We start from the raw sequence: 26,717 nt of genomic DNA on the forward strand, positions 1-26,717 counted from the left end.
TTATTCCATAATCTAAATCATTGATATGCAAGGTAAAAATAAACAGCCTCAACACCAACCTCCCGTGAAACACCACTAGCAACTGGCAGCCAACCAGAATATGATCTCGATGTTCTGACTCTCTGCTTTCCTCCAATCAGCAAATGCTCTACCCATGCTAGTATATTTCCTGTTATATCATGGGCTCTTGCTTAAGTAGGTTTATGTGGCACCTGTCAAAGTCATTCTGAAAATCCAAATACACAACATCTACTGCATCTCCCCTATCTAGCCAGCTTGTCACTTCTTCAAACAATTCCTACAGGTTCGTCAAGCACAATTTTCCCTTGAGGAAACCATGCTGTCTTTGGCCCATCTGTCATATGCCTCCAAGTACTCCATAAGCTTATCCTTGACGATCCACTCTGATATCTTCCCAATCACTGACGTCAGACTAACCGGTCTATAATTTCCTTTCTGCTGCTTCCCTCGCTTCTTGAATAGTGGGATGACATTTGTGGTTTTCCAGTTCTCTGGGCCATGCCAGAATCTATTGGTTCATGAAAGATCTTTACCAATGCCTTGACAATCTCCACAACTACTTCTTTCAGATCCTGAGGGTGCAATCCAGGAGATTCATCTATCCTTAGGCCATTCATCTTTCTGAGCACCTTCTCCCTTGAAATAGTAACTGCACTCACTTCCCTTTCCCTGACATCCTTAGACATCTGGCACACTGATGAATGGAAAGAGAAATAGTTAATGTTTCGGGTTGAGATCTGACAGCTTTCAAGATGAAACATCAGTTTATACAGATGCTGCTCGATCTGTTGATTATTTCCAGTATATACTGTTTTTTATTTGTTCAAAAATTCATTTAATACATGACAACTTTATTTTAAAAGGTGTGGCGACACATTTACAGCAGCAAACCAGCCCCGCTTCTCATGCGCAGTCGGCAGGGCAGGCATGGCAAGGATGGCGTCGCAGGACCATCCATTCCGGTCCAGACTGGAAGGGCGCAGCACCAGAGTCGGACTTAAAGGTAGAATTCAAAATAAAGCAATTGTGATACTTGAACTCACAGCCTGTTGCTCGAGTCCTTTTGCTGCACTTGCTCACAACCCGCTACATTGGTGACGCCGATGAATCTCCACTGACTCGACACAATGGAACCAGCAGCTGTAGGTACCACTGCATTGAAGCTTCCAACTTTCTAGACGAACAGGTCCCAAATTTGGTTTGGCCAAGCAGAGGCCCAGTTCCAGATCATACAGATAACCTCCAATTCGTCGAGATATTTTTATGTCGTCAGCTCATTCGACCAGGAGGCTGCCTCACGAGTCGATGACCTCATCCAGACACTGCCAGAGTAAGGTAAATACTCGACTTTGAAAAACCTCCTCATTACCATGTACAGCCTTTCATGACACGAGAGGGCCACCACGCTCTTGTACTCGGTTGGCATAGGCAATAGGAAATAGGACCCCCTCTGCCCTCCTGGACAAGATGTTCACACTGCCGGAAGGGGACAAGCCCTATCTCGTTTGAGCAGACATTCCTCGAGCAGATGCCCGAAGACATCAGACTCCAGTTGGCCAACGTGGACTTCAGCAACCCATGCAAGGTTGTTGTGTGAGCAGACATGCTCTACCGTTCCAAGCACAAGGCTATAGACTCAGTCAGCCACATTACACAGCCACCAACAAGGGCAATGCCCAGAGCAGCACAGCACATGAGCAGGCCCTGCCCCACCAGAAAGCAGAAAGGTCTGATCCCAAATGGTGTTTCTATCACCATCGTTGGGGTGCATCTGCACGCAGGTGCTGCCAACCACGTTTGTTCCTGGGAAATGACATGGTCAGCTGTCATTAGTGACTGTGGCAGCTGGCTGACCAAGTAGCCTTCTCCATGTCTGGGACAGCAACTCAGGCCACAGGTTCTTCATGGACATGGGAGCAGAGATAAGTGTCATTCCCCCATGGCATTTGTGATGCGCACGAGACCCCCCCCCCCCCCACCTCCACAGACAGTCCCTACGTGCTGCCAACAACATACCATCAGTACCTTTGGAAAAAGGCAAATTCCTGTACATTTTGGTGACACCACCTTCCAATGGTCCTTCACGCTGGCTTCAGTGGACAAGTCTCTGTGGGGTGCGAATTTCCTGCAGGCACACTCCCTACTAGTCAACCTCCAGGGCAGACGACTAGTCTATGCTGAGACTCTCCACACTGTGACCCTCGGCATGTCCAATGAGCCGTCCACCCAGCTCGCTTCCTTGAAAACTCAACATGGCCAATACAGCCTCCACCTCAGAATTTCCCTCCATTCTCATCCAACATCACATCGCTACCACTAGCCAACCATTGTATTCACGGACTCACCACCTGGCCCAAGACAAACTCAACCTTGCCAAGGAAGAGTTTAGATGCATGGAGGAGCTCGGCATCATCCGCCATTCCGATAGCCCGTAGGTCTCACCATCCCACTTGGTGCCAAAGTCCAATGGCAGCTGGAAACCTTATGGCGATTACAGACGTCTCAATTACACCAGACCACTACCCAATTCCCCATATCCAGGATTTCGCAGCGCAACTCCACGGTGCAAAGCTTTTCTCCAAAGTCAACTTAATCCAGGGATACCATCAGATTCCTATGCACCCAGATGATGTCCAAAAGACAGCTAACATCACCCTATTTGGCCTGTTCAAGTTCCTTCACATGCCATTTGGTTTAAATGTGGCGCAGATCTTCCAACACCTCATGGACGCAGTCAGCAGAGTCCTGCCTTTTCTTTTTATCTACCTTGTCAACATCCTGGCAGCCAGCAACAATCCCAAAGAGTATATGACACACATGCGCCAGCTGCTCACTCACCTTGCACAGTTCAGCCTCACCATTAACCTGGACGAGTACCAGTATGCTATCACAGAAATAGACTTCCTAGGCCACAAGATAACCAAAGAAGGCACCAACCCTCTACACGACAAAGTGGACGCCATATGATGATTTGTCAGGCTGATGACTCTGAAGGGCCTGCAAGAGTTCGTGGGCATGGTGAATTTTTATAACAGATTAATTCCCGTGGCAGCCAAGAATATACACCCTCTCTTCACTCTAAGGTCGGCCCTATCGAAGGAGCTCACATGGACAGATGAAGCTCAACACTTTCGAACAGACCAGAGGCCCTGGCCCCTACAATGTTAATCCACCTGCGAATGGATGTACCAATGGCCCTCACAGTCGTAGTGTCCAATACAGGAGTGGGCGCCATACTGGAACAGTCTGTTGATGATTGATGGAGATCCCTTGCCTTTTTCAATCAACACCTGTGGCCAACCGAACTGAAGTACAGCGCATTTGACGGGGAACTACTCACCCTCTACCTGGCCATCCACTTCTTCTTGGAAGGGCATCCATTCACTGTCTACACAGATCACAAGCTACTTACTTTTGCCTTCTCAAAGTCCTCCAACCCGTGGTTTGCCCGACAGCAGAGGCATTTATCTTACACCTCTGAATTCACCACTGCTATCTGGCATCTATCAGGAAAACACAATGTTGTCACCGACACACTCTCCAGGCGAGCGGTCAATGCAGTATCGCAGAGCATCGACTACCATGATCGGGCTTATGCACAACAAGACGACCCCGAGGCACTCAGCTTCAGAACTGCAATCATGGGGCTGCAGCTCCGAGACCTCCCACTCAAGGCCAATGGCACTTCTCTCCTCTGCAACATCTCCATGAGTCAACCTCGACCGCTGGTCTCCACCTGACAGATAACAGTATTTGACATAATCCATGGTTTGTCACACCCCTCCATCTGCATAACGGTGCAATAGTGTCTGCGCAAACAAATCACGGAGTGGGCGAAAACCTGAATAGACTGCCAGACGGCCAAGGTCCAGCAGCACACCAAGCACCAACTCCAGCAGTTCAATGCCCTGATTTGCAGCTTCCAGCACATCCAACTTGACATTGTTGGGTCCTTGCTGGTTCCTGGGGGTTGCACTACCTACTTACCCATACCCATTCCAGATGCCTCCACAGAAACATGTGCCAGAACTTTCTTCGCCACCTGGGTCTCCCATTTTAGTGTCCCAGCAAATGTTATCACTGATCAGGGGTGCGGTTCACCACCATCCCGTGGACAGAACTCTCTAAACTACTGGGCACCCAGCTACATCACACCATGGCTTACCATCCACAAGCCAACAGGCTAGTTGAGCATTTCCTCGCCACCTCAAATCAGACCTGATGGCACGCCTCAAAAGGCCCAACTGAGTGGATGAACTTCCATGGGTTCTCCTGGGGGAGCAAGGCACTCAAGAATGACCTCTGAGCCTCCTCTACGAACTAGTCTCTGGAGAGATCATTACAGTCCCTGGCCAATTCCTCCCACCAGCAACCACACAGGACACCAACTCAGCCATCATCCTAGAGAGATTGCGCGATAAACTGGGCTCCACTGCGACATGGTCAGCTGCCCTGCAACCACCCCTCCCCCCCCCCCCACCCTCCCACAGACTTGTCTTCCTGTGAGTGTGCATTCATGCGAAGGGGCACAAGACTCCTCTTCAGTGACCTTGTGAGGGTCCATATAGGGTGCGGTACAGGAGCGCTTCCACGTTCACCCTTGACATTGGGGGCAATGAAGAGTCATTCACACTAGACCACTTGAAACCAGCTCATGTCCAAGCCGGTACAGGTCCTCCACCAGTGCGTAGCGGTCATCCGCTAAAACAGCACACCATACCCTCGACCCAACCTGAGACCATCAGTGCCAGTTCTGAGGGGGGGGGGTTGTGTGGCAATGCATGTTTTCAGTAGCAAACTGGCCCTGCTTGTCATACGTGGTCAGCAGGGCAGCTGCAGCAAGGATGGTATTGTGGGACCATCTCTTCCGATCCAGACAGAAATGGCATGTGCACACTTGTGACACAAGTGCCAGGACGTTAGGGACAGGACCAGAGTTGGACTTAAAGGATGCAGCATTGAATTCAAAATAAAGCAGTTGTGACCACCGAGCTTACAGCCTGTGGTCTCAGTCTCTTCATTGCGCTCGCTCACAACCCACTACAAAGGCATCAATTGGAGTATCTTGAACTATTCCTTACACTTTTTAAGTCAGGTTTGATCCAGGTTGATATTAATTCACAACTACCATGATTCAAAATAGAGTAAAAATCCCCATTATCAAGCAACTGGCAAAAAAAAAGCAGAAAATAAATAGGAAAAAAAAAAGTTGAAAATTGGCACTCCTGAGCTGAAGGTTCGCCAATCATGCAAAACGCATTCTCAGGCAAACAGAAAATTCACTTAACTGACATCTACCAATTCCCATAGGTTTTACTGTTATCGAAGTAAAAGTCTATTTTGCAAAGCCAGTTATAGTAACTTGCAACTTCTAATTAGATTGCTCTTGCATTCTTACAAAAAAATGTTTGAATATACAGCAGCTTTTGTTTTGTATTCCATTGTATTGAACACACCTTTGACCCAAAGTGATACAAATCAGTCATCTTGGCATTCCCCTCCATCCATGCTTTTCTTTCATTTCTCTCACTTATCTACTGGTCTTAAACCCAACATCAAGATTCAAACAACTTCTAAGAATTTTAAAATCTCATTAATAAAGCAAATTTGAAATAAATGTCTCCAAAGCACCCTAACATATTATAGTTTTACATTTGGGTCACATCAGAAGCTATTTACTCACCAGGCATCTTCTTTCTTGGTAGTGGGCATTTGCCTCCCCATTACCTCCACAGAACTTCAGAAGCTGTCAAATCAATCGAATGCTCTTTCTGAAAATAACAGACACCTGCATCAGATTATTGTAATTTTTGTCCAAAATTAAAGTCAAATTTCAGTTTTGCAAAGAAAATCTGGCTCCTATAGCATACAACTTAGTTCTGAAACACCTTGATCTATAACTCCCCAAACTATAGTATGAAAACACAGCTGTTAAAAATATTATGTTGCAGCTAATCAAGACCTTATTTAGACCCCATTTGGAATATTCTGCTCAGTTCTGGATATAGAGGAATTTACATGTGAACTCACCTGTACTTTTGCAAATGTCTGAATTATTGATGCATTGGGGTGTACAGTTTATATTTGCCATTATTCAATTAGGTTTTGAAATAAACTCGGGTACACAATGGATCATATGTTATGATTTATTTCAGTAGATCCCTTTACAGAAAGGCCATTTAGGTATTCTTTTCTCAATTCACACAAACTGAAAAATATTTCCAATTCTTTCAGAATAATATTCAGCTAAACAAAGTCCCAGCTTGCAAACAAAATCATCCGCTTTATTTGTTGCATAGTTTATTGTTAGATTTACAAGCATCTTTCATAAGTCAAAATGATCTTCCCCCAAACCAAACCTAATAACTATGTTTAATAATTTTGAACGAAATTATTCGCTGCAGTATATCTCGCACTCCTATTCTCTTGGCACCAGCACAAAAAGATGCAAATAATGCTGAGGCTGGAAATCAAAACACAAGCAATTAATTCTTTAATCCTTTTGTTCCCTAAACAGAGTTTACCCCTTAAATTACATGCATATTTGTGACCTGCAACTAGAAATAAAAAGGTGTGGGGTTCATAAAACCTTGTCCATAGCATTAAATTTGATGCTAAAGTCCAGTCTACTAACAAATGCTCTGTACTTGAGAAAAAAAGTGGTTTAAATTGACTTTTTTTTTAAACATAATATGGTATTCCTTCAAAAGAAAATATTGTGGAGTACCAATCTGGGATTGAAACCATCCAAATGTCTATTTTCCAGTGAGTGAGAAGCAAAACAGGTCTGAATTTTTAACACTTATTCCTCTACAATTGTTGCCCCCAACAAGCAGAGTAGCTCATTATTTTCTATTATGTCGATCTTTACTGTTACTCTATGTCCATTTTCCATGTCTGTATGAGAACTAAAGTTCAATGTAACAAGGACTGATGACAGAATTACAATGCATGCATTGTGTGTCAGGTCTGTCTTGATGATAGCACTTTATTCCCAGTCACACAACAGTGGATTCAAGTCACCCTGAAGAACATTAAGTGCATGATTTAGTTTTCTATTTTTGCCTGAACCAGTTTATAGAAGTAGTGCTACAGAGTCAGTGGACCATTTATTTTGTTTGGTTGCTGACCTGACCCATTCCCTCCCCTCTCAGATCAGTGGAAGAACAATTTGTAAGTTTGGAAATGTGACATTAAAGTGGGCATGGGAATTCAGACTAGCCTCTTGATTAATATTTTGCTTTCAACCTATTAAAGATATATAGTCCTTCATTTCTACTTTTCACATTACACTGCAAAAGTTTCTTCAATGTGATAATTTTTCAATCATGTTAATTAGACAAAGTTTCCTACAGTAATCTTTTTTAATCTATAGAGGAAAATACTCCTCCAAGGAAATAGTCAAGGAATTGTGCAAATCTTTGGAATGCAATTTCTCACCAATGATCTGCAGAAATGCTTTGATGATATTCCCAATTAATTTAGAGCAAGTGCACTCACATGATAGAACCAATCTTCATCACAACATTTAAGTATTTTGAGACAATGAGTCAGTGGGATTACAAGCTTGAATTAGAGTTAGCACCTTAGCTAGTTCAACGATATTCTGATTCAGTGCAGCTATATTACTATTCAATACTGCAAAGCTACACTGAATAGACCTCTCTAAACACTCCATTCTAGAATGCACAATGCATTTCAGCTCTTCCATTCCAGTGTGCATTGCTGGCAACCCAGACTGGGCAGAACATCTCTCAGGTTCTGATTGAATAGCAGACTCTAGATGATGCAGACTATTTTGGATTCCAACTCGAGTACAATCCAAACTAGACTGGATGGTTGCTTTAATAGCCACTAAATCATCATGTATTTTGTCAAATCCTTCTCTCTGCACATGCAGAATCCCAGTGAATGGATGATCCATTTGTGTGAAAGCATCATCGGTTAATAGATTTCTTGAAGCATTCTGTGAACTCTCGTCCAAATTTGTAGACTCTATGGCAGATAGTCCAGTCAGGTGAGGATTATAAGCTAAGCTTTCTTCTTTCAAGTCTTCTAAATTATGTGGCATTTCCAAATCGATCCGTTTTGTTGACTTTTCTGAAGATATTAGCAGAGACTCAAGAGTACTGGCAATTTCTGAATTCCCCAAAAGAAAGTTGGAAGAACATGATGTGCTATTCAATCCTGTGGAAGAAAGGGGGAAAAAAAACCAGACTGTAGCTTGATGCAAAGGAAAAGCTTTTTGTTTACCTCTTGCCATATTGGAATCATTCAACTTTAAATCTGGCTGCTTAATGATACAAAAGCGTTTATGTTAGCCTGGGTATCTGGACCAAATTTTTTCCACTGATTTTGATAAAAATCAGTTTACAGCATTATTTTACCATTCCTTCCCCAAAATCTTCGTGTTCTTGAGAACCCAATCATGTTTTGTTCATTTTTGCCAAAATATGTGTATTTAAACATTTAATCAGAAAAAAATGTCTTTGTTGTTTATTAAAAGTGCATTATATTGAGGAGAATAGTCAAGAATAGTAAACTCAAATCATAGTGTATTTCACTTCCAGGTGACACTATAAGCAGGAGGCAATTGAAACAAACCCTGGCATTGGAGCTACTGATTGGAAGTTCTTAAAATATGTAAAATCCACAGCATTTTAGAATCCAAAAAAAGACAATAGCAGAGGAATTGGTTTAAATCTCAAAAATAAAAATGTATTTGTTGTTGATAGTACATTTTCCAAAATAAAACTTAATTCTTATAATCCTCTAAGCCTTTGTGGGTGTAAAGGATTTGCTTTAGATGTTTGATATTAGAAACTTCATTGAGGGCACTACCAATAAAAGCAATTTGGGCATAAGAGATGTTTCCAGAGTTTGTGTGCTTGAAAAATTAGCTTTTCCCAGATAGAACATTCGTGCATTTATCTATACCCAGAGTAGTCTTTGCACCCTTGCATTTTTACTGAGATCATATTATAAAATTGATTATAAACTCAAAACTTGGGTATGTTGAAAGGGATAAAAATTAAAGTTTAATTTCCTTGGAGAACAGGTGAGTAGGAGGGCTTCATCAGTGTACATAACATTTTGAAAGGCATAGACAGGGTAGGCAATTGAAAATATTTCCCATTAAAAGATGTGGCTAAAGCAAGTGGGCATGGATTTGGAGTAAGGGAGAAGAGGTTTGTAGGGATCTGACTACCCAAGCACGTGGTGGAGACAGGAACTCTCAAAACTTTAGACGTGCAGACAAGGACTTGAATTGACAAAACATAGAAGATAACCAAGTGCTGGTAGTTGGTATCAATAAAGATAGGTATTTGACAGAAACACAGGCAAGGTGAGTTAAAGGTTCTGTAGGACTCAACTCCAAGTCAAATTTTAAATATTCCAAAATCTGAACACATTATATCCAACAACTGATTTCCACTTTCATTAATCTTCTGTCCTGCTGAATGCCTTTTACTCAAATTATAGTTTTAAATTCATGCACCTCACATTTGTGCATCTTAACCAATTTGATTACATCAAATGTATGCACTTGCTGAAGGATTATTCAAATTGTTTTAAAAAGGAACAAAGTCTGTCCAACATTCTCTAATCTTAACTGAATTTTTTCAAATGTTATTCAGCCTACCTCTTTCATCCAATGATTAACCAGCTCCATATTTCACTGAATTGTCTTGGCCACAGATCAGTGCCACATACATTCTCAGCAGACCCCTATATACACACAACGGTTTTGAAGGCACAGTAAAGGTCTGAACATAATGACCTTAATTGTTGCAAACAAAATCCCTTTTCTCATTCTGCCATCTATTGGCAGAAAGTGGAAATGTCCTGTCTCTAAGGTTCCTTGTGGCCTCTTCTGCAGAAAATTCACATAAAAATTGTGAGATCCTCAAATTCTGTTACTCCTTCAAGCAGTTAATTATTGACAAAATGATAAAACAATTCAAAGTTTGATAAGTCAGATAGCACTGTTAGCATTTTGTAGAAGATTGAGGGGGGATTTGATAGAGGTGTTCAAGATTTTAAAAGGGACAGAGGGCTTTTTCAATTAAGAGTGGGGGAGATTCAAACCAGAAGCCATGGTTTGAGATTGAAAGGGGAAAATTATAAGGGGAACATGAGGGGAAATTTCTTCACACAAAGGGTGGTTGGAATGTGGAATAAGCTTCCGGCGGAGGTGATTGAAGCAGGAACGTTATTTACATTTAAGGAAAGACTGGATAATTACATGGAGGGGAGAGGATTGGAGGGGTATGGACCAGGTGCTAGTCAGTGGGACTAGGAGGGTGGGGATTTGTTCCGGCATGGACTAGTAGGGCCAAACTGGCCTGTTCTGTGCTGTATATGGTTATATAGCACTTACAACACAATTTAAATGATTTCCACTTCCCCTCGAAATTTTCCAGTCAACTTCCCATCTGTTCAGTTTCTTTGAACATATTGAAAGCTACCCAATTTCACAAACTGATTTCCAGCTATGTTCTGCCATATTCACTTCTTCACCATGTGCCATGTTATTCATTCTTTTTTTTTTCTAATCACACAACTGTTCTAACATCACTTGCAATTTATATATCAGAGTTGCAATGATCTTTTGCCTGCAGATAATTTCCTCTCAGTCAGGTCTCTGGCCATTTGGCTCAAAAGGGAAGGGGGCAGAAGCAAGCTATAGTGATTGGGGATTCAATGGGGGAAACCCATAGAAGGTTCAGTGAACAAGATAGAGACTCAGATGATGTGTTGCCTCCAAGGTGCCAGGGACATCTCCGATAGAGTCAACAGCATTTTCAAGCGGGAGGGTGAGCAGACATCTGACATGGTCCATGTTGGTACCAATGACTTAGATAGGAGTAGGGATGAGGTCTTGAAGAGGGAATATAGAGAGTTAGGAATGAAATCAAAAATCAGAACCTCAGGGGTGGTAATCTCTGGATTGCTGGATGTCATGCGCCAGTGAGGGGAGGAATAGGAAATTAGGGCAGATGAACGTATAGCTGAATAATTAGTGCAGGGGATTTGTGGATCATTGAGATCTCTTTTGGGGAAGGCATGACCTTTTCAATAAGGATGGATTGCAACTTAACAGGAGAGGGTCTAATATCCTGGCAGGCAAGTTTGCTCGAGCTGTTGGGGAGCATTTAAACAGGTTTGGCATGAAGATGGGAACAGAATGAGAAGGCAGTGAATAGGGCAGAAGATACACAAGTAGATACAGTGTGTAGCGAGATTGTGAAGAAGGATAGACAGTCAATAGGACAAAATTACAAACAAGATTACGGATTTAAATTGAGGTACTTTGGAAACAAAATTGAAAAGGGTGATTAATACAGCACTGAAGGTCTTGCATTTAAAAACCCATTGTATAAGAAATAAGATTGATGATCTTGTAGCACAGCTGAAAGTTGGCAGGTATGACATTGTGGCCATCATTGAGTAGTGGTTGAAAGAAGACCACAGCTGGGAACTTTATCTCTTTGGATACACAGTGTATTGGAAAGATGGAAGGATGGTAGATAGAGGGTGTAGGCCAATTCTGCTGGTTAAAAATTGAATTAAAATTTTGGAGAGAGGAGACCTGGGTTCAGAATATATCAAATTAAGAAATTTTAAAAGTACAAAGATCCTGATGGGAGTTGTATGCAGGCCTCCTAACAGTAGCCAGGATGTGGCATGAAAACTTCAGAGAGAGATAGAGAAGGCATGAAAAAAGGGCAATGTTTCAATAGCCATGGGGATTTTTTTGTGCTGGATCGCAAGAGAAGGAATTTATCGAATTACTTCAGAATCACTCGTGGCTGAGCAGAGCAGGAAAATATTAATTCTGGATTGGGTACTAGAGTTGATGAGGAAGCTGATGGTAAGGGAATACTTAGGAGGCAGTCATCATAATATGATAGAATTCACTCTGCAGTTTGAGAGGGAGAAACTAAAATCAGATGTGTCAGTATACCAGTGGAATGAAGGGGACTACAGAAGAATGAGAAAAGAACTGCCAAAGTAAACTGGAAAGGGAAATAAGCAGGAAGACAGCAGAGAAGCAATGGCTGGAATATCTGTGAGAAACAAGGAAAGTTCAGAACAAGTATATTCCAAAAAGAATTTGAATTGAAAAATGACGTCAAACCCAAAGTAAAAGATAAAGAAAGAGCATGCAAAAATTAGTGCAAAGAACCAGGACTTGGAAGCCTCTTAAAGCTTACAGAAGACCACCAAGATGGTCATTTGGAAGGGAAAAATGAACTTTGAAAGGAAGGTAGCAAATAACATCAAAAGGATACCAAAAGGTTTAAGTATATCAAGAATTTACAAAAGAGCTGGAGAAATTGTAATGGGAGACAAGGAGATGGCAGAGGAACTAAATTAATATTTTACAGTTTTCACTGTGGAAGACATTGGCAGTATACCTGACTTTCAAGGGTGTCAGGAAAGAGCTGAGTTCAGTCATGATCACCAGAGAGAAGGTGGTTGGGAATCTGAATGGTCTAAAGGTACAGAAGTCTTTCAGACCAGATGGAATGCACCCTCTGGTTCGGAAAGAAGTTGCTATAGAGATTATGGAGGCATCAACAGATTCTGGCATTGCTCCAGAGGACTTGAAAATTACAAATGTCATTCCACCGTTTGAAAACTGAATCAGGCAGCAGAAAGGCAATTATAGACCTGTGGCCTAATATTAGTGGTTGGGAAGTTGTTGGAGTCAATTGTTAAGGGAAGTTATAAAGTACCTGGAGGTGTATGACATTATAGGCCGAAGTCAGCATGGTTTGCTTCAGGGAAAATTTTGCCTGACAAACTACTGCAATTTTTGAGAAAACCACAAGCATTCAAGACAAAGGACATACCTTGATGAAGGACTCAAGCCTGAAACATTGGTTATACATCTTTGCTACACAAAGTACACTGTTTGACTGCTGAGTTTCCCAACATTGTGTTTTTACTATTAGGCAAAGGACATGCAGTAGATATTGTATATTTGGTCTTTCAAAAGCCTCTCAAGGTGAGAGCCCATGGAATTACAGAAAAGGTACTAGCAATGGTAGAGAATTGGCTTATTGGCAGGAAACAGAGAGTGGTAAAAAAAGGGATCCTACTTTGGTTGGCTACTGGTCACCAGTGGTACTCCACAGGAGTCAGTGTTGGGGCCACTTTTTATGTTGTTCACTTCCAGAGAGAATGACATTTATACGATAGATGGTTGGCACAATCAAATTTACCTAGTTTATTTGGAATTCTTGAAAAGGAACTGGCATCTTTACAAACTACAAATGGTAATTAAAATTTTTGATTATAAACTTATTGCATGTTCATTTTTCTTCTCTCTCGATGAGCTTGCAACTTTCATTTTGCCTATTAGGTGATCACCATACTTACCGACACTTATGGAGCTCTCACAATGGTAATAACCAGAGGGCTGATTTTTCTTGTGCATTGAGCAGAGGTCAATGCGTGTAAACACTTCTGTGCCAAAGATGCTATTTTGATATTCTTTGTAGAGCTCTGGGCAGATTTTTCGCAAACCCTGAAATAGAGAACAGTGCAACTAGAAGGCTTTAGTTTGACTGCATTACTTTAGAAGTGTTGCCCATCAGTCAGGAATGCCAAAAAGATTTTACGTTGGGTCAAATCACATTCAACTTGGCCTGTGCTTTGTACTCACCCTGCTGGTGTGATTCCAGGCCCACACTCAACTCTTGGAGGCCACATGGTACCCAAATTCTGGTCATCACCTGTATCTCGATCATTCTGTAAAATGAAACTAGGCATCTTTGCCCATCAACTACCCTGATGGCCATCTGTTCATGCAACAAATAATCCGGAACCCAGGCAATCTGCCTTTTATCTTACTTAGAGGTAGTGTTTCACATTCATTTGGAATGTGATGGGTATTTGAAGAACCTTCTCAAGTTATGGTTACATTTCAGTGCCTCACTCCATGGTCACCTGGTTCAGAGGCAAATAGGGATAGTCAGAAGGAACTTGTTCATCAGTGAACCTCCTTGTCAGTCTGCTCCTAGTCCTAGCCAAGGTGGCCTTTCACAGATCCAGGCACAGTGGGTGGGATAAAAAATCTCCTTCTGAACTGACTCTCTGTTCTTCTGCCAGGGATGTTGGAGATGTGTCAGAGCCCAAGTGACTTGAGAAGGGGAGAATGGAATGGACAAAAAAAATGGAGTGTATCCTGGATGTGAAAATATTTTAGTTTAAAAATAGGTTAATGGATATCAATATATTAGAAGGGGGTGCAGAAGAGATTCACCAGGATGTGTTAGGAGCAGAGGAATTGAGTTTCTGAAGGTAGGATAGGCTGTATCTTTTGTCTGCAGTGTAGGAGGCTGAGAGATGACCTTACAGAGGTTGTATATCATGAGGAACATAAAGTGAATGTTGTCCAGATGATAACGTCTTTCTTTCAGGTCACCACAGAGTTCCTTTATTTCAAGTGAAACATTAGACAGCCAGTTCTCTCCTTTTGTATAGGCCACAAAGGCCTTGGCTTTTTTTGTATAAAAACTGATCAGCTTCCACTGACCTCCAAATGGAATGGTTGGCATAGCGGTTAGTGCAATGCCTTTACAGTGCCAGCAATATGGAGCAGACTGGGGTTTAAATCCTGCGCTGTCTGTGAGGAGTTTGTATGTTCTCCCCTGTCTTTTCTCTGGGGGCTCTGGTTTCCTCCCACAATTCAAAAAATGTACCAGGGCTGTGGGTTAATTGGGTGGCTCGGACTTGTGGGCCAAAATGGTTTGTTACTGTGCTGCATGACTAAATAAATAAATCACTTTGTGACAGAATATGTTGTGTTTTATATTGTATATAGATATGATTTTGGGAAATAAAGTGTGTAAGGTTTATTTTTAAGTGTAGGCCATATACACATTTCAAACTAGACAGGTCGCTCTGAGTGCCTTTGCAAAAGCTTTGAAGAGTGCCCAAGGGACTTCACTAATGGATTGTTGTTTTGAAAAGCACAGATGAAAGAAATTGTCAGAGCGGCAGGCTGTTGCTCTGAGAGAGAGAGAGAGAGAGAGAGAGAGAGAGAGAGAGAGAGAGAGAGAGAGAGAGAGAGAGGAGAGGAGAGGAGAGGAGAGGAGAGAGAGAGAGGTCTGCAGTCAGCAACAGCAACTGGGACTGGAACAAGACAAGCTGGCAAGCTTGTGGAAAACCCCCATTTTGACGATGGGTTGTGAGTGCTTAAGCCAAGGCCTTTGTGGTCTATACAAAAGGAGAGAACTGGCTGTCTAATGTTTCACTTGAAATAAAGGAACTCTGTGGTGACCTGAAAGAAAGATGTTATCATCTGGACAACATTCACTTTATGTTCCTCATGATATACAACCTCTGTAAGGTCATCTCTCAGCCTCCTACACTGCAGACAAAAGATACAGCCTATCCTACCTTCAGAAACTCAATTCCTCTGCTCCTAACACATCCTGGTGAATCTCTTCTGCACCCCCTTCTAATATATTGATATCCATTAACCTGAACTGTGCATAGATTCCAAGCATGTCTTACAATTGCAATGTACAGCTGAATCACAAGATCCCAACTTTTGTACTTTTACCCTGCCCAATGAAAACAAGGGTACTAAACTCCTCCTTCACCACCCTGTCCACCTAAACCACCAGTTGCAATGAACAATGCATCTGTACTGTTACAAGCCCAGAGGACCCATAAACCCAGCAGCAGTAGATATTCACCGACAAATGGTTAAACAAAATTTGTTTTTAATTATCTTTAAACATGAAAAAGGATCACACTTTAACTTAACCCTATTGACTGATTTAACTCCCTTCTAATTCTAAGAGCACATGTATGTAATGTGTGTGTAAGTTCAGAAAAGTTCTTTGATTCACAGTCCAATCTTGGTTCTCACTTCTTCAAGTTCACTGGTTGCAGGCAATTCTTATACTGTGCACAGATTTTAACATTTTATAAAATTCACCAGGCTTTGGTGCTCGAAAGGTAAATGGTTACTGCTCAGGAAGGTTCTTGTTGGTTTTCAGAGAGATTTATTGTTCAAGGACATCCACAACTCCACTCCAGTGTCTGGCTGACAAAACTTGCCCCTTCAGGGTTCTCCAGATGATAACCTCTTTCTTTCAGGTCACCACAGAGTTCCTTTTTGTTTCTCTTATTCCAAGTGAAACATTAGACAGCCAGTCCTCTCTGCTTCGACCAGGCGGTCTTCCAAAAGCTTGCCAGCTTGTCCTGTTTCAGTCCCAGCAACTTCTGTGTGATCTCTGCTTCTCTCTTTCACACACACACACACACACACACACAGAAAGCCTGTTTGACTCTCTCTGCTTACAAAACCACATGACCCTCTTACAACAGCAAGTTCTCCTTCAGACAATAGCGGTCCAGCCTGCTCTTTCATCTGTTGCCTTGATAAACAATAATCCATTTGTGATGTCTCTTTAGTACTCTTTAAGCTCTTGCAAAAAGGTGTGGGAAGCCATTATATCTCCAGTATTTCAAATAAGATCTGTTTTAAAATGATTGCATGTGACCTACTCTAACAAACTTTTCCCAAAAACATTTCTATATACTGTCACAGTACCCTTAGGTACTGTTCCACCCTACTCTTCAGAGTCAGTCTATTCATTTATTATGAATATCCTGATCTGTTTTAGCGTGCAAAAATGCAACACTTCAAATTCCACCCCCCCCCCCACCTCAATTCATATATCCATATCTAACATTGTATACTTCAACAATGCAGTAAGTAGGAATGAAATGCACACACTGTAACTAATCAGCAATACTTGCCATCTGTGCCATCTGGTCCATTAAGCATCAAATTACCATTTAAAAAAAAACAAATATTGGTGGAATACATCACTTCTTGAATATCAATCATCACTCATTGATTCATCAACATTAAGTAGATTCCACCATTTCTTCATTTTAAAACATTAACCACACTTAGTTTGGTTATTGAGGACAACACAAGGTGTTATTCTCAATGCTCAACAGTTCTTAGTACCTCACTTAATTCTAATTCTGTATATTTAACAAATGTACAGAGGTAGAATATACAACTTGGTACTCTGCATTGGCTGTTGTTAAATGGCAGTTTGAATTTAGTTTCAAGTTACATCCTTGCATACTATCAAAATATATCTGGGTCCATTATTTAAATCAGTAATAATCTGGTCTAAATCAATTGCCCATCTATGTTTAGATTTAAGTAAATCTTTCTTATTACTTCCTTCTAAAATTAACAAGTGCATAACCAATATAAAATGTTTCAAATATGGATTGGTAACAATATTTTAAATCTCATCTTTAGGCTATATAGAATAGATAGATTATCTCATAAGAAAGCCTTCAACTAGAAATATCCAAAAATATTATTTGATAATCCATATCTAGTTTTGAATTGGTCAAACAATACTAATTGCCCATCCTGAAAGCAATCTTTAATAACCCTTAAACCTTTCTATATTTTTTTTTTATACCCTTTACATTGAATAACAATCTGTTTTGTACTATCGGCATATTTGCAGATGATGCCGCTTTAGTTGCCCATTCATAGCCAGCTCTTCAGCGCTTGACGTCCTGTTTTGCGGAAACTGCCAAAATGTTTGGCCTGGAAGTCAGCCTGAAGAAAATTGAGGTCCTCCATCAGCCAGCTCCCCACCATGACTACCAGCACCCCCCCACATCTCCATCGGGCACACAAAACTCAAAAAGGTCAACCAGTTTACCCATCTCGGCTGCACCATTTCATCGGATGCAAGGATCGACAACGAGATAGACAACAGAATCACCAAGGCAAATAGTGCCTTTGGAAGACTACACAAAAAGAGTCTGGAAAAACAACCAACTGAAAAACCTCACAAAGATTACCGTATACAGAGCCGTTGTCATACCCACACTCCTGTTCGGCTCTGAATCATGGGTCCTCTACCGGCATCAACTACGGCTCCTAGAATGCTTCCACCAGCATTGTCTCCGCTCCATCCTCAACATTCATTGGAGCGATTTCATCCCTAACATTGAAGTACTCGAGATGGCAGAGGCCGACAGCATTGAATCCACGCTGCTGAAGATCCAACTGCGCTGGGTAGGTCACGTCTCCAGAATGGAGGAGCATCGCCTTCCCAAGATCGTGTTCTATGGCGAGCTCTCCACTGGCCACCGTGACAGAGGTGCACCAAAGAAAAGGTACAAGGACTGCCTAAAGAAATCTCTTGGTGCCTGCCCCATTGACCACCGCCAATGGGCTGATCTCGCCTCAAACCGTGCATCTTGTCGCCTCACAGTTCGGCGGGCAGCAACCACCTTGGAAGAAGACCGCAGAGCCCACCTCACTGACAAAAGACAAAGTAGGAAAAACCCAACACCCAACCCCAACCCACCAATTTTCCTCTGCAACTGTGTCTGCCTGTCCCGCATCGGACTTGTCAGCCACCAACGAGCCTGCAGCTGACGTGGACATTACCCCTCCATAAATCTTCGTCCGCGAAGCCAAGCCAAAGAAAGAAGAAAGAATCCTTTCACTCCTGTTAATTTATGCCATATTCCCATCAAATGTCATAATATTGGTGTATCTGATTCCCCTGTCAATAAGCCTTTATTCCATTTATACATTTCTTCAGAATTTGGTTCATGCATTTTATACAATTCAGCATTTACCCAAGCAGCTTTTCCTCCCTCTTCAAAAAAGAGAGAATTCTTAATTGCATAGCAATATAATAATGCTCAAAATTAGGTAATTGCAAACCACCCAGTTCATCCATCCAAGTAAGCTTTTCAATGGGAATCCTGTGCTATCGAAAAATAGCAACAGTAGTGGATGGGTTACTGAAGAAGGCACTTAGCTTCTTGCCTGATTTCATAGGCAGGATATTGAGTACAAGAAATTGGTTAGGCCACACTTGGAATATAGTGCATGGTTCTAGTCATCACTATTGAAAGGATGTGGTGGAGCTAGAAAGAGTTCAGGATGTTACTTAGAATAGAGAACTTCAGCTACAAGAGAGATTGAATTGATCTCACTGGAGCACAGGAGGCTGATGGTTGACCTTAGAGGTTTATAAAATTACGTGGGCCATATGTGGACTGATCGCCACAGTCTTTTTCCAACTCGGGGAAAGGGGAATATTTAAAGATCAGAGGGGCAAGTGTTTCCACTGCACAGATTGAAAAAGCTGCCAGTAGTGACAATAGGTGCATGTACAATCTTTGCATTAAAAAAGGCTTTTGGACAGGTTGATGGTTAGGTAAGAGATGTGGTCCAAAGGTCAGAAAATTATTAGCATATAAATTCATCTTTGCACCATGTACGACTCCATAACATTTGTCATTGAATGAGGACTTTATGTAAGGTGTTCTTGTCTTCATCAGCGTAGGCATTGATGTTGGAGCTGTTTAAAAAAAAAACAGATCAAGCTATATTTGCAGTATTGTGTGGAGATCTGTTAGCCACAGTACAGTAAAGATGGAAGATTTAGAGGGGGTGCAGCAGATTTTCACCATGGTGTGGACTGGAATAAAGAATATCAACTCCAAGATAATGGGCACCAGAAATAGCGAGTATTTCTCACATTTTGTTCATCTTTCCGAGCTACTTTTTAAACCAATACTGCATCAGATTAGGGCCTTCATTCTTTTCCATTCCTTATTCCCTCTCCTTTGAAATCTGTAGGTATTCCATTCTCATCCAACACATTTCTCCAATGACCACTAAATGAAATCATAATTGACCAAGAGGAGCCAATATTTTATTTGCGTTTCTTTTTCCAACCCAGTAATATTGCATCTGGTATTTCTCCAATTTTTTTGTTTCTTCTGTTTATTACACTCTGCAACAAAGGAATACCCTTTTGTGGCAGTACGGCCAGACGTAGGGAAAGTATCCAGATATACGGTGACTATATCCACGCCAAGCCCTTCAATACCTCTGCTGTCAGGTTTCATATTATATTAATTCTGATAGGACCTACAATTTTGTTCATCACTTGGAAGACAAAAATAATTCTTTCCTCCCTCCTCCTCCTCACCTGTACAATCATAGATTTCTTACCTGTGCCATTTGATCATCTGGCTGTAGTTCTAATCCCAGTGTACAAGCAGAGACTGAAGACAACAGCATCAGTGGTAAAGACAGTGAAAATATGGTCGGGGGAGGGGGGGGCAGAGGAGCACCTACAGAACTGTTTTGAATTGGTGGACTAAACCATAGTCAAGGACTCAGCTTCAAACTTGAATGAATGTGCCATGGCTGTCACTGACTTCATCAAAACCTGCATGGATGAGTGTGTGCCCACATGTACATACCTGGAGTATCCCAACCAGAAGCCGTGCCGAGGTAGATGGCATTTGAAGTCGGTGATCCAGACCGGTACAGGAAGTCCAGGTACGAACTATGGAAGGCCATCTCAGCAGCAAACTGGCAATTTTGAGGGAAGCTTAAGACATTCAGATACTCACCAGTTTTGGCACAGATTGCACACCACTACATCCTACAAGGTGAGCCGTACACCTTTCATGCTCATTTTGAGAAGGAAAACTAAATGATACCCATGACAATCCCTGCAGAACCTGATGACTGGATGATATCTGTCTGAGGCCAACATCAGCACATCCTTCAAGAGGGGGAATGCTTGCAAGACATTAGGCCCTGATGGCGTGCCTGGCAGGGTGTTGAAAATGAATGACAACCAATGAGCCAGAGTGTTCATGGACATTTTCAATATCTTATTGCTGGAGTCGGAGGTTCGCATCTGCTTTAAAAGGGCATCATTCATCCCAGTCCCTAAGAACAGAGTGAGCTGCCTCAATGTCTATCGTCCAATAGTACTCACATCTACTGTACTGTGATGAAATGCTCTGTGAGGTTGGTCTTGGCCAAAATTAACATGTACACACAATCTGGACCCACTGCAATTCACCTACCATCACAATCCCTTCAAAGCAGATGCAATATCACTGGCTCTTCACTGAGCTCTGGATCACCTTGACAACAGCAACACGTACAACAGGTATTCGTTGACTACAGCTCAGCTTTCAAGACCATCATACCTCAGTGCTGGTCAACAAGCTCCAAACCCTGGGTCTCATCACAAACCCCCCTCCAAAGCAACTGCATCCCACAGTCAGTATGAATCAGAAACAACATCTCCTCCTCACTGAGGATCAACACAGGTGCATCTTAAGGCTGCATGCTTAACCTGTTGCTCTACTTGCTATATCCTATGACTGTGTGGTGAGGCACAATTCAAATGCCATTTACAAATTTGGTGATAACACCACGGTTTTCAGCAGAATCACAGGCGGCAATGAGGTAGCGTCCAGGAGGGAGATACAGTAGATCAACTAGTTGAGTGGTGCCACACTACAATCTTGCACTCATCATTAGTAAAACTAAGGAGCTGATTGTGGACTTCAGGATGGGGAAATCTAGGAGAACATGAACCAGTCCTTATCAAGCAATCACTAATTGAATGGAAATAGTTAAGAGCTTAAAAAAAAACTGGGTGTCAGCATCTCTGAGGATCAGTCCTGGGGTCTCCATGTTGATGCAATCACAAAGAAGGCTCGCCAACGGCTATACTTTGTGATGAGTTTGAGGAGATTTGGTATGGCACCAAAGAACCTTGCAAATTTATACAAGTGTACCATGGAGAACATTTGTACTGGTTGCATATACTCTGTGGTTATAGAGGTGGTAATTCACAGGGCAATAAAAAACTAGAGTTGTGAACTCAGCCAGCACTATCACAGGCATCTGTCTTCACCTTGTCAAGGACATGGAGGCCTTAAGAAAGCAGCCTCTATCCTCAAAGACCCTCACCTCCAAGGCCATGCCCTCTTCACTATGCTTGCATCGGGATAGTGGTACCAGAGTCCAAGGACAAATACCCAGCAGTACAAGGACAGCTTCTTCCCTTCTGCCATCAGATTTCTGAATGGACAACGCACCACAGACACGACCTCACTATCTCTTACTTTATGCACAAATTTAATTATTTTTAAATGTAATTTTATAACAATATTTGTACTGGAATGCTGCCACAAAACAACAAATTTAATGACATTTTCATGACTATAAATTTTGATCCTGAATTACACCTAGCTCCCCAGTCACTTTTGAAATTTACAGATTTAGCATCTTCTTTGTCCGACTGGGACATAAAGATTACATCCATCTGTCTTCTTCATAATGACTACCAAGTTCTGTTCCACCAGCCTTTCTCAACCTGACTCAGCCTATTTGCCCCAGAAATTCTGATGCATTCTGTGGGAAATAGATTGATTGTTGAAGAAAAAAGTAAGTGTCTGGTGTGATCAGACAGCTTTTATAATAACTGCCACAGTTCCAAAGAGGAATAAGGAGCTTCTCAGATATACAATTTTAGGAATGCAACATACAAAGATCTGACAAGATCAATATTATGGTGGGCTACATCTGATTTATCCAAAACGCTTGCCATCATCTATTCCATGTGGTCTTCCGCAAATCTCCTTGTATATACCAATAATCTCACCTCAAATATTTAAAGATCAGTCACAAACTCACTTCTCTACTTTTCTTTAGACCTAATCTTCCCTCAACCCAATCCAAAATTCTAGCATTTCTTATATTTGTCTCATTTTGCACCACCATTGGCAGGCATACTTTCAACTGTTCATGTTCCATGCCATGTGAGTCCTCCTTTAGAAGGTCATCCAGTTAAAGTTTTAAAACCCAAACCTTTGTCATGTAATACATGTATGGTCACTTCTGCTAATAGATTCTTCTCTGGCTTAGTATTTATAGGATTTGGAAATTTATGGTTTGAACCAACTGATGATTGTATCAAAAGTCAGATTGCAAGACCATTGAAATTTATATACAACATTATTCACCCTGAAATGTCATCACGCTTGGTTCCTAGGACAAGGGCCCTGTCAGGATAGAGTAGCACATCAAATGAGATCTATTGTGAACCAGTGAATTATCCGATTCTAAAGGTCTGAGTGCACAAAGCATCACGACAGCACACTCATCTCTCCACCAGAATGTGAAAGTAGACATCTTCCATGCAAGTAGATTACAGTATATTTCTCTTTTATGACATACTTATGTCCTCCTCTTCCTTGGCTTTCAGTTATAAAAATGATATACTATAGTCTCCAGCTGCTTCTGAAGCACCAGTAACAAATTTTAAAGATATTTCAGACAACTTGAGCACAATCCTCCCAGTGCATTTTTTTCTTCTGCTCATCAATGCCAATTCAGCACTGTTATTATGGAGCATGGATGTAACTGAGAAAATTAATATTCTTTACCTACGTAATATGCAAAATGTCATGGGAGGGAATAGGTGGAGATAGAATGAGACAGCAGCTGCTTTTGAAAATTATTTGGCACAGCTTTAAGTGAAGTTGAAGGAAGGCACACACTTTTAGTCGACATAATGGAACACAAAAGAACAAATGAAGTGCAATTATAGAGACTGCTTGGATACAATTGCACCATCTCGACAGGAAAGGAAATGGTAACTCCAACAGCAGGCTTCAGAGACATCGCATTCATTCATCTCCCACGTGAAGATGGAAAGGTTTTTCTCAAGATGAGAACAAGTAGGCATTGATGGCCACAGTGAGGAAACAAAATGTTACTTAAACTCAGTCATCAGCTTCAAAGCACATGGAAAATTTAACTTAGTTGTTCCACAGAAAGCACAAGGTCATGTCGAAGAAATATTTTAAAAGTTCAAAAAGTACTTCAACCCATTGCTACTTGGGATAGAAAAATCTATTCATTCAACACATGCCAAACAGCAAAAATTAGGGGGGGGGGGGGGAGGGGGAATAATAAGCAACTTGCGCTGAAAGACTTGCTAGTTTAAGGAAAAATAGAAATTTAAGTGGTACAGTATGAAATACAATTCAGACTTTGTCCTTGGAAGGAAGCATAACCAAAAAGTATTTTAATTTACCACTACAATCAGAGAACATGCAAGTGCAATGCAATTAGATGGAATGACAGAGAATTCCACTTTAATTGCTTTGCTTAAAGGTACATGTTATGCATGCATTTCATATTTACCCCAAAGAGAAAGTTTTCCCAAGATTTGTCAGAATGCAGTCAAAGGTTCGGTATTGCCTAGTCAGCAAAATATTATTTCTAAAAGTCAGTTTCACAGGAGTTTTAAAAAATGCTCAAAATACAAATGTACGGCATCTCAAAGTTCCCAATGCAGCTTGAATACTTCCCTAGCGTGAAAGCACGTTACTGAGTATATTCAAAGGCAACGATCACTTGATTTATTTTTAAACTGAAGTGAGGATTATGGAAATTAGTAAGAAATTGTGAAGTATTAGCCACAGTCCTACTGAATGACAAAGCAGGTCATGAGGCCTTAAAGGAGCATCCAAAACTGCCAATCCAGAAATTCTCTTGTGTCTGGAAAACAGCATGAGAAACAATTTTTGATTGTTCACAATGGACTCACTGCATATCCAATCTGGATTCATTTTGGAGACTGCGAAAAAGATAATCATGGGTTAACTTGCAATTGCACCAAATTCTCAGATGAGTGTTGGCAAAAGGAGTGTTCGTGGGAAAGTAGGCACAAATATCAAGCAAAGATGCGTTTGTGATAGTGCAGACTTGGTCAGCTAATGGGTCTGTTTCTATGCACTCTGAGAATGTCATCCATTTCTCTCTATATAAAAAAACCCCATCTTGAATCATATGTCAACATCCCAGTGAAGACTAATACCTGATCCACACACATTTAATAGAATTACTCACTGAGGCAAACTATTATTGCCAGGGAATTTAATCAAGTAGTTTCCAGACTTTTAAACAAAGCTGATTGACAATATAGAATAGGAAGTTTTATCCTTGTATTCTCTTCTGTCATCCCAGTTCAGACTGTAGCTAAAGGTTATGATCAGAATACTGGTATCAAAAGGTTTATTTTGTCAGTCTCCAAGTTGCGGAACAATTAATGAATTGTTCACTGATCAGAGGCATATCTAGAGTTTGACAGGTGGGGCAGAGAATAGCGTCACGTCACTGTCCTTGTCTTACCCACCAAATATCTGAGTCCCTAGCCCAATAATCAATCTCCATCCCAGGGGTGCAGCGCTGCACTGCTGGGGCTCATTTGAGCACTCCAGAGTGCCGCTTCCAGCCAGCATCTCATCGGGTTGCTTTGGTGCTGCTCCAGCACGCAAGCAGCACCTGGCAATGGCTCAATGTAGGATCAATGCGGGGGAAAAATTACTGTCTTCCCTACTCGTGATCCCCACGCTCTGCATTGCCCTGGCATTTCCAGCTGCACTGGGGTTTATGGGCAGGGATGACTGCCATTTTATCACTGATCCCGCATTGAGCCACTGGCACCAACAAGCAATCCCAAAGGCTTAAGCGGAGGCCACACAGCGAGTGGGGCTGTCACAGTTCACCCTAGCCTCTCCCTAACCTGCCCTGCTAGCCGATCACTGGCTAACCCTGCTGACAGCCCGCCCCAGCTGCCCGCAAAGTTTTTCCTATTAATACCTCGCCGAATAAAAATTTTGTGAATTGATGGGTGTTATTATTACGAATTTATTTAGACATTGTATCACGTAAAAATAAGAAATACTCATTGATGTTTTATTTAATGGAAAAACAAACTGAACAAAGTAGTTCAAATTATAGAATAAAATCTTAACTAAATACATTACTTCATAGAGTCGCAACCTGTATCCACAATCTGTGTGGTGGTGGGCTTTTTTTTTAAACTGGGGGGGGTGGGCACGCAAGGCGCCACTTTACCTAGATACGCTACTGTCACTGAATTTTTTTGGCTTGCCCAAAATAGAAATATATTCAACTCTGCATTATCTATTTCATTTTATAAATTTCTGTTATCAAACTGGATTCTTTGCCTATTGTCTAAGCCATATATGGTGTAGTTATATTTTAACCAGGAAAAAAAGCCTTCAGCAAAAAAAAAGTAATACTTCCTCTACCAAGTCCCTCAGAGAAACAAAAAAATAGAGGAGGCTTTAGCACCATAAAATTTCAGCAAAGAAACAAATCTGAGAAAGATATTTAGGTGATGGACCCAAATTAAAAATACACATTTTGACCAACTTCATTGACTAAATGAAAATTGATCAAAGAACAAAAGGAGTTTTCAAATATTTACTATAGCAAGTAGCAGAGGCAAGAATTAGCAGGATTTATACACCAAGACAATCAAAGTCAAAGAGGCAAAGACTATTCAGTCCATCAATCCTGTCCCCTATTTGAGGTGCAATTGAGCATCTTCATCTTCAATATCAAGTCACCTCTACTTGCCTAGCATATTTTCTCATTGGCAAAACAAGGGTTGGAGGAGGAATCAGGAGGAGAATAGGAACATTCTTGAACAACATGTTTCTGAACCTATAAGAGAACATGCTACCTTGGATCTGGTCCTGTGCAATGAGACAGGTAAAATTAGTGATCCTGCAGTTAGGGATCCTCTTGGAAAGATTAATCACAGCATGACTGAGTTTATCAAACAAATGGAGGATACAATAGTTTGGTCTAACACAAGTGTGTTAGGCCTAAACAAAGGAAACTACCAAGGGTGAGGAAAGAGTTGGCCAGGGCAGGCAGGCAATATGGAGGGACAGTTGAGGAACAGTGGAAGACTTTTAAAGAGATTTTTCATGGTACTCCACATTACATACAGGCAGTCCCC

General features: G+C 41.5%; 1 protein-coding gene across 1 annotated transcript in view; it reads right to left on the reverse strand.

The window, feature by feature from the left end:
* Nucleotides 1-6,153: 6,153 nt before the first annotated feature.
* The window catches only part of LOC138755331 (A-kinase anchor protein 7-like), a 73,106-nt gene continuing 52,542 nt past the window's right edge, over nt 6,154-26,717 (reverse strand). Inside the window, exons 7-8 of the mRNA XM_069921120.1 lie at nt 13,411-13,558; nt 6,154-8,208 (exon numbers count right to left, since the gene is read on the reverse strand). Coding sequence (XP_069777221.1) covers nt 7,550-8,208; nt 13,411-13,558 — 807 coding nt within the window. The 3' untranslated portion in view covers nt 6,154-7,549. The remainder of the gene's footprint in view (nt 8,209-13,410; nt 13,559-26,717) is intronic.

The sequence above is a fragment of the Narcine bancroftii genome, chromosome 2, assembly GCF_036971445.1.
Source record: "Narcine bancroftii isolate sNarBan1 chromosome 2, sNarBan1.hap1, whole genome shotgun sequence".
NCBI lineage: Eukaryota > Metazoa > Chordata > Chondrichthyes > Torpediniformes > Narcinidae > Narcine > Narcine bancroftii.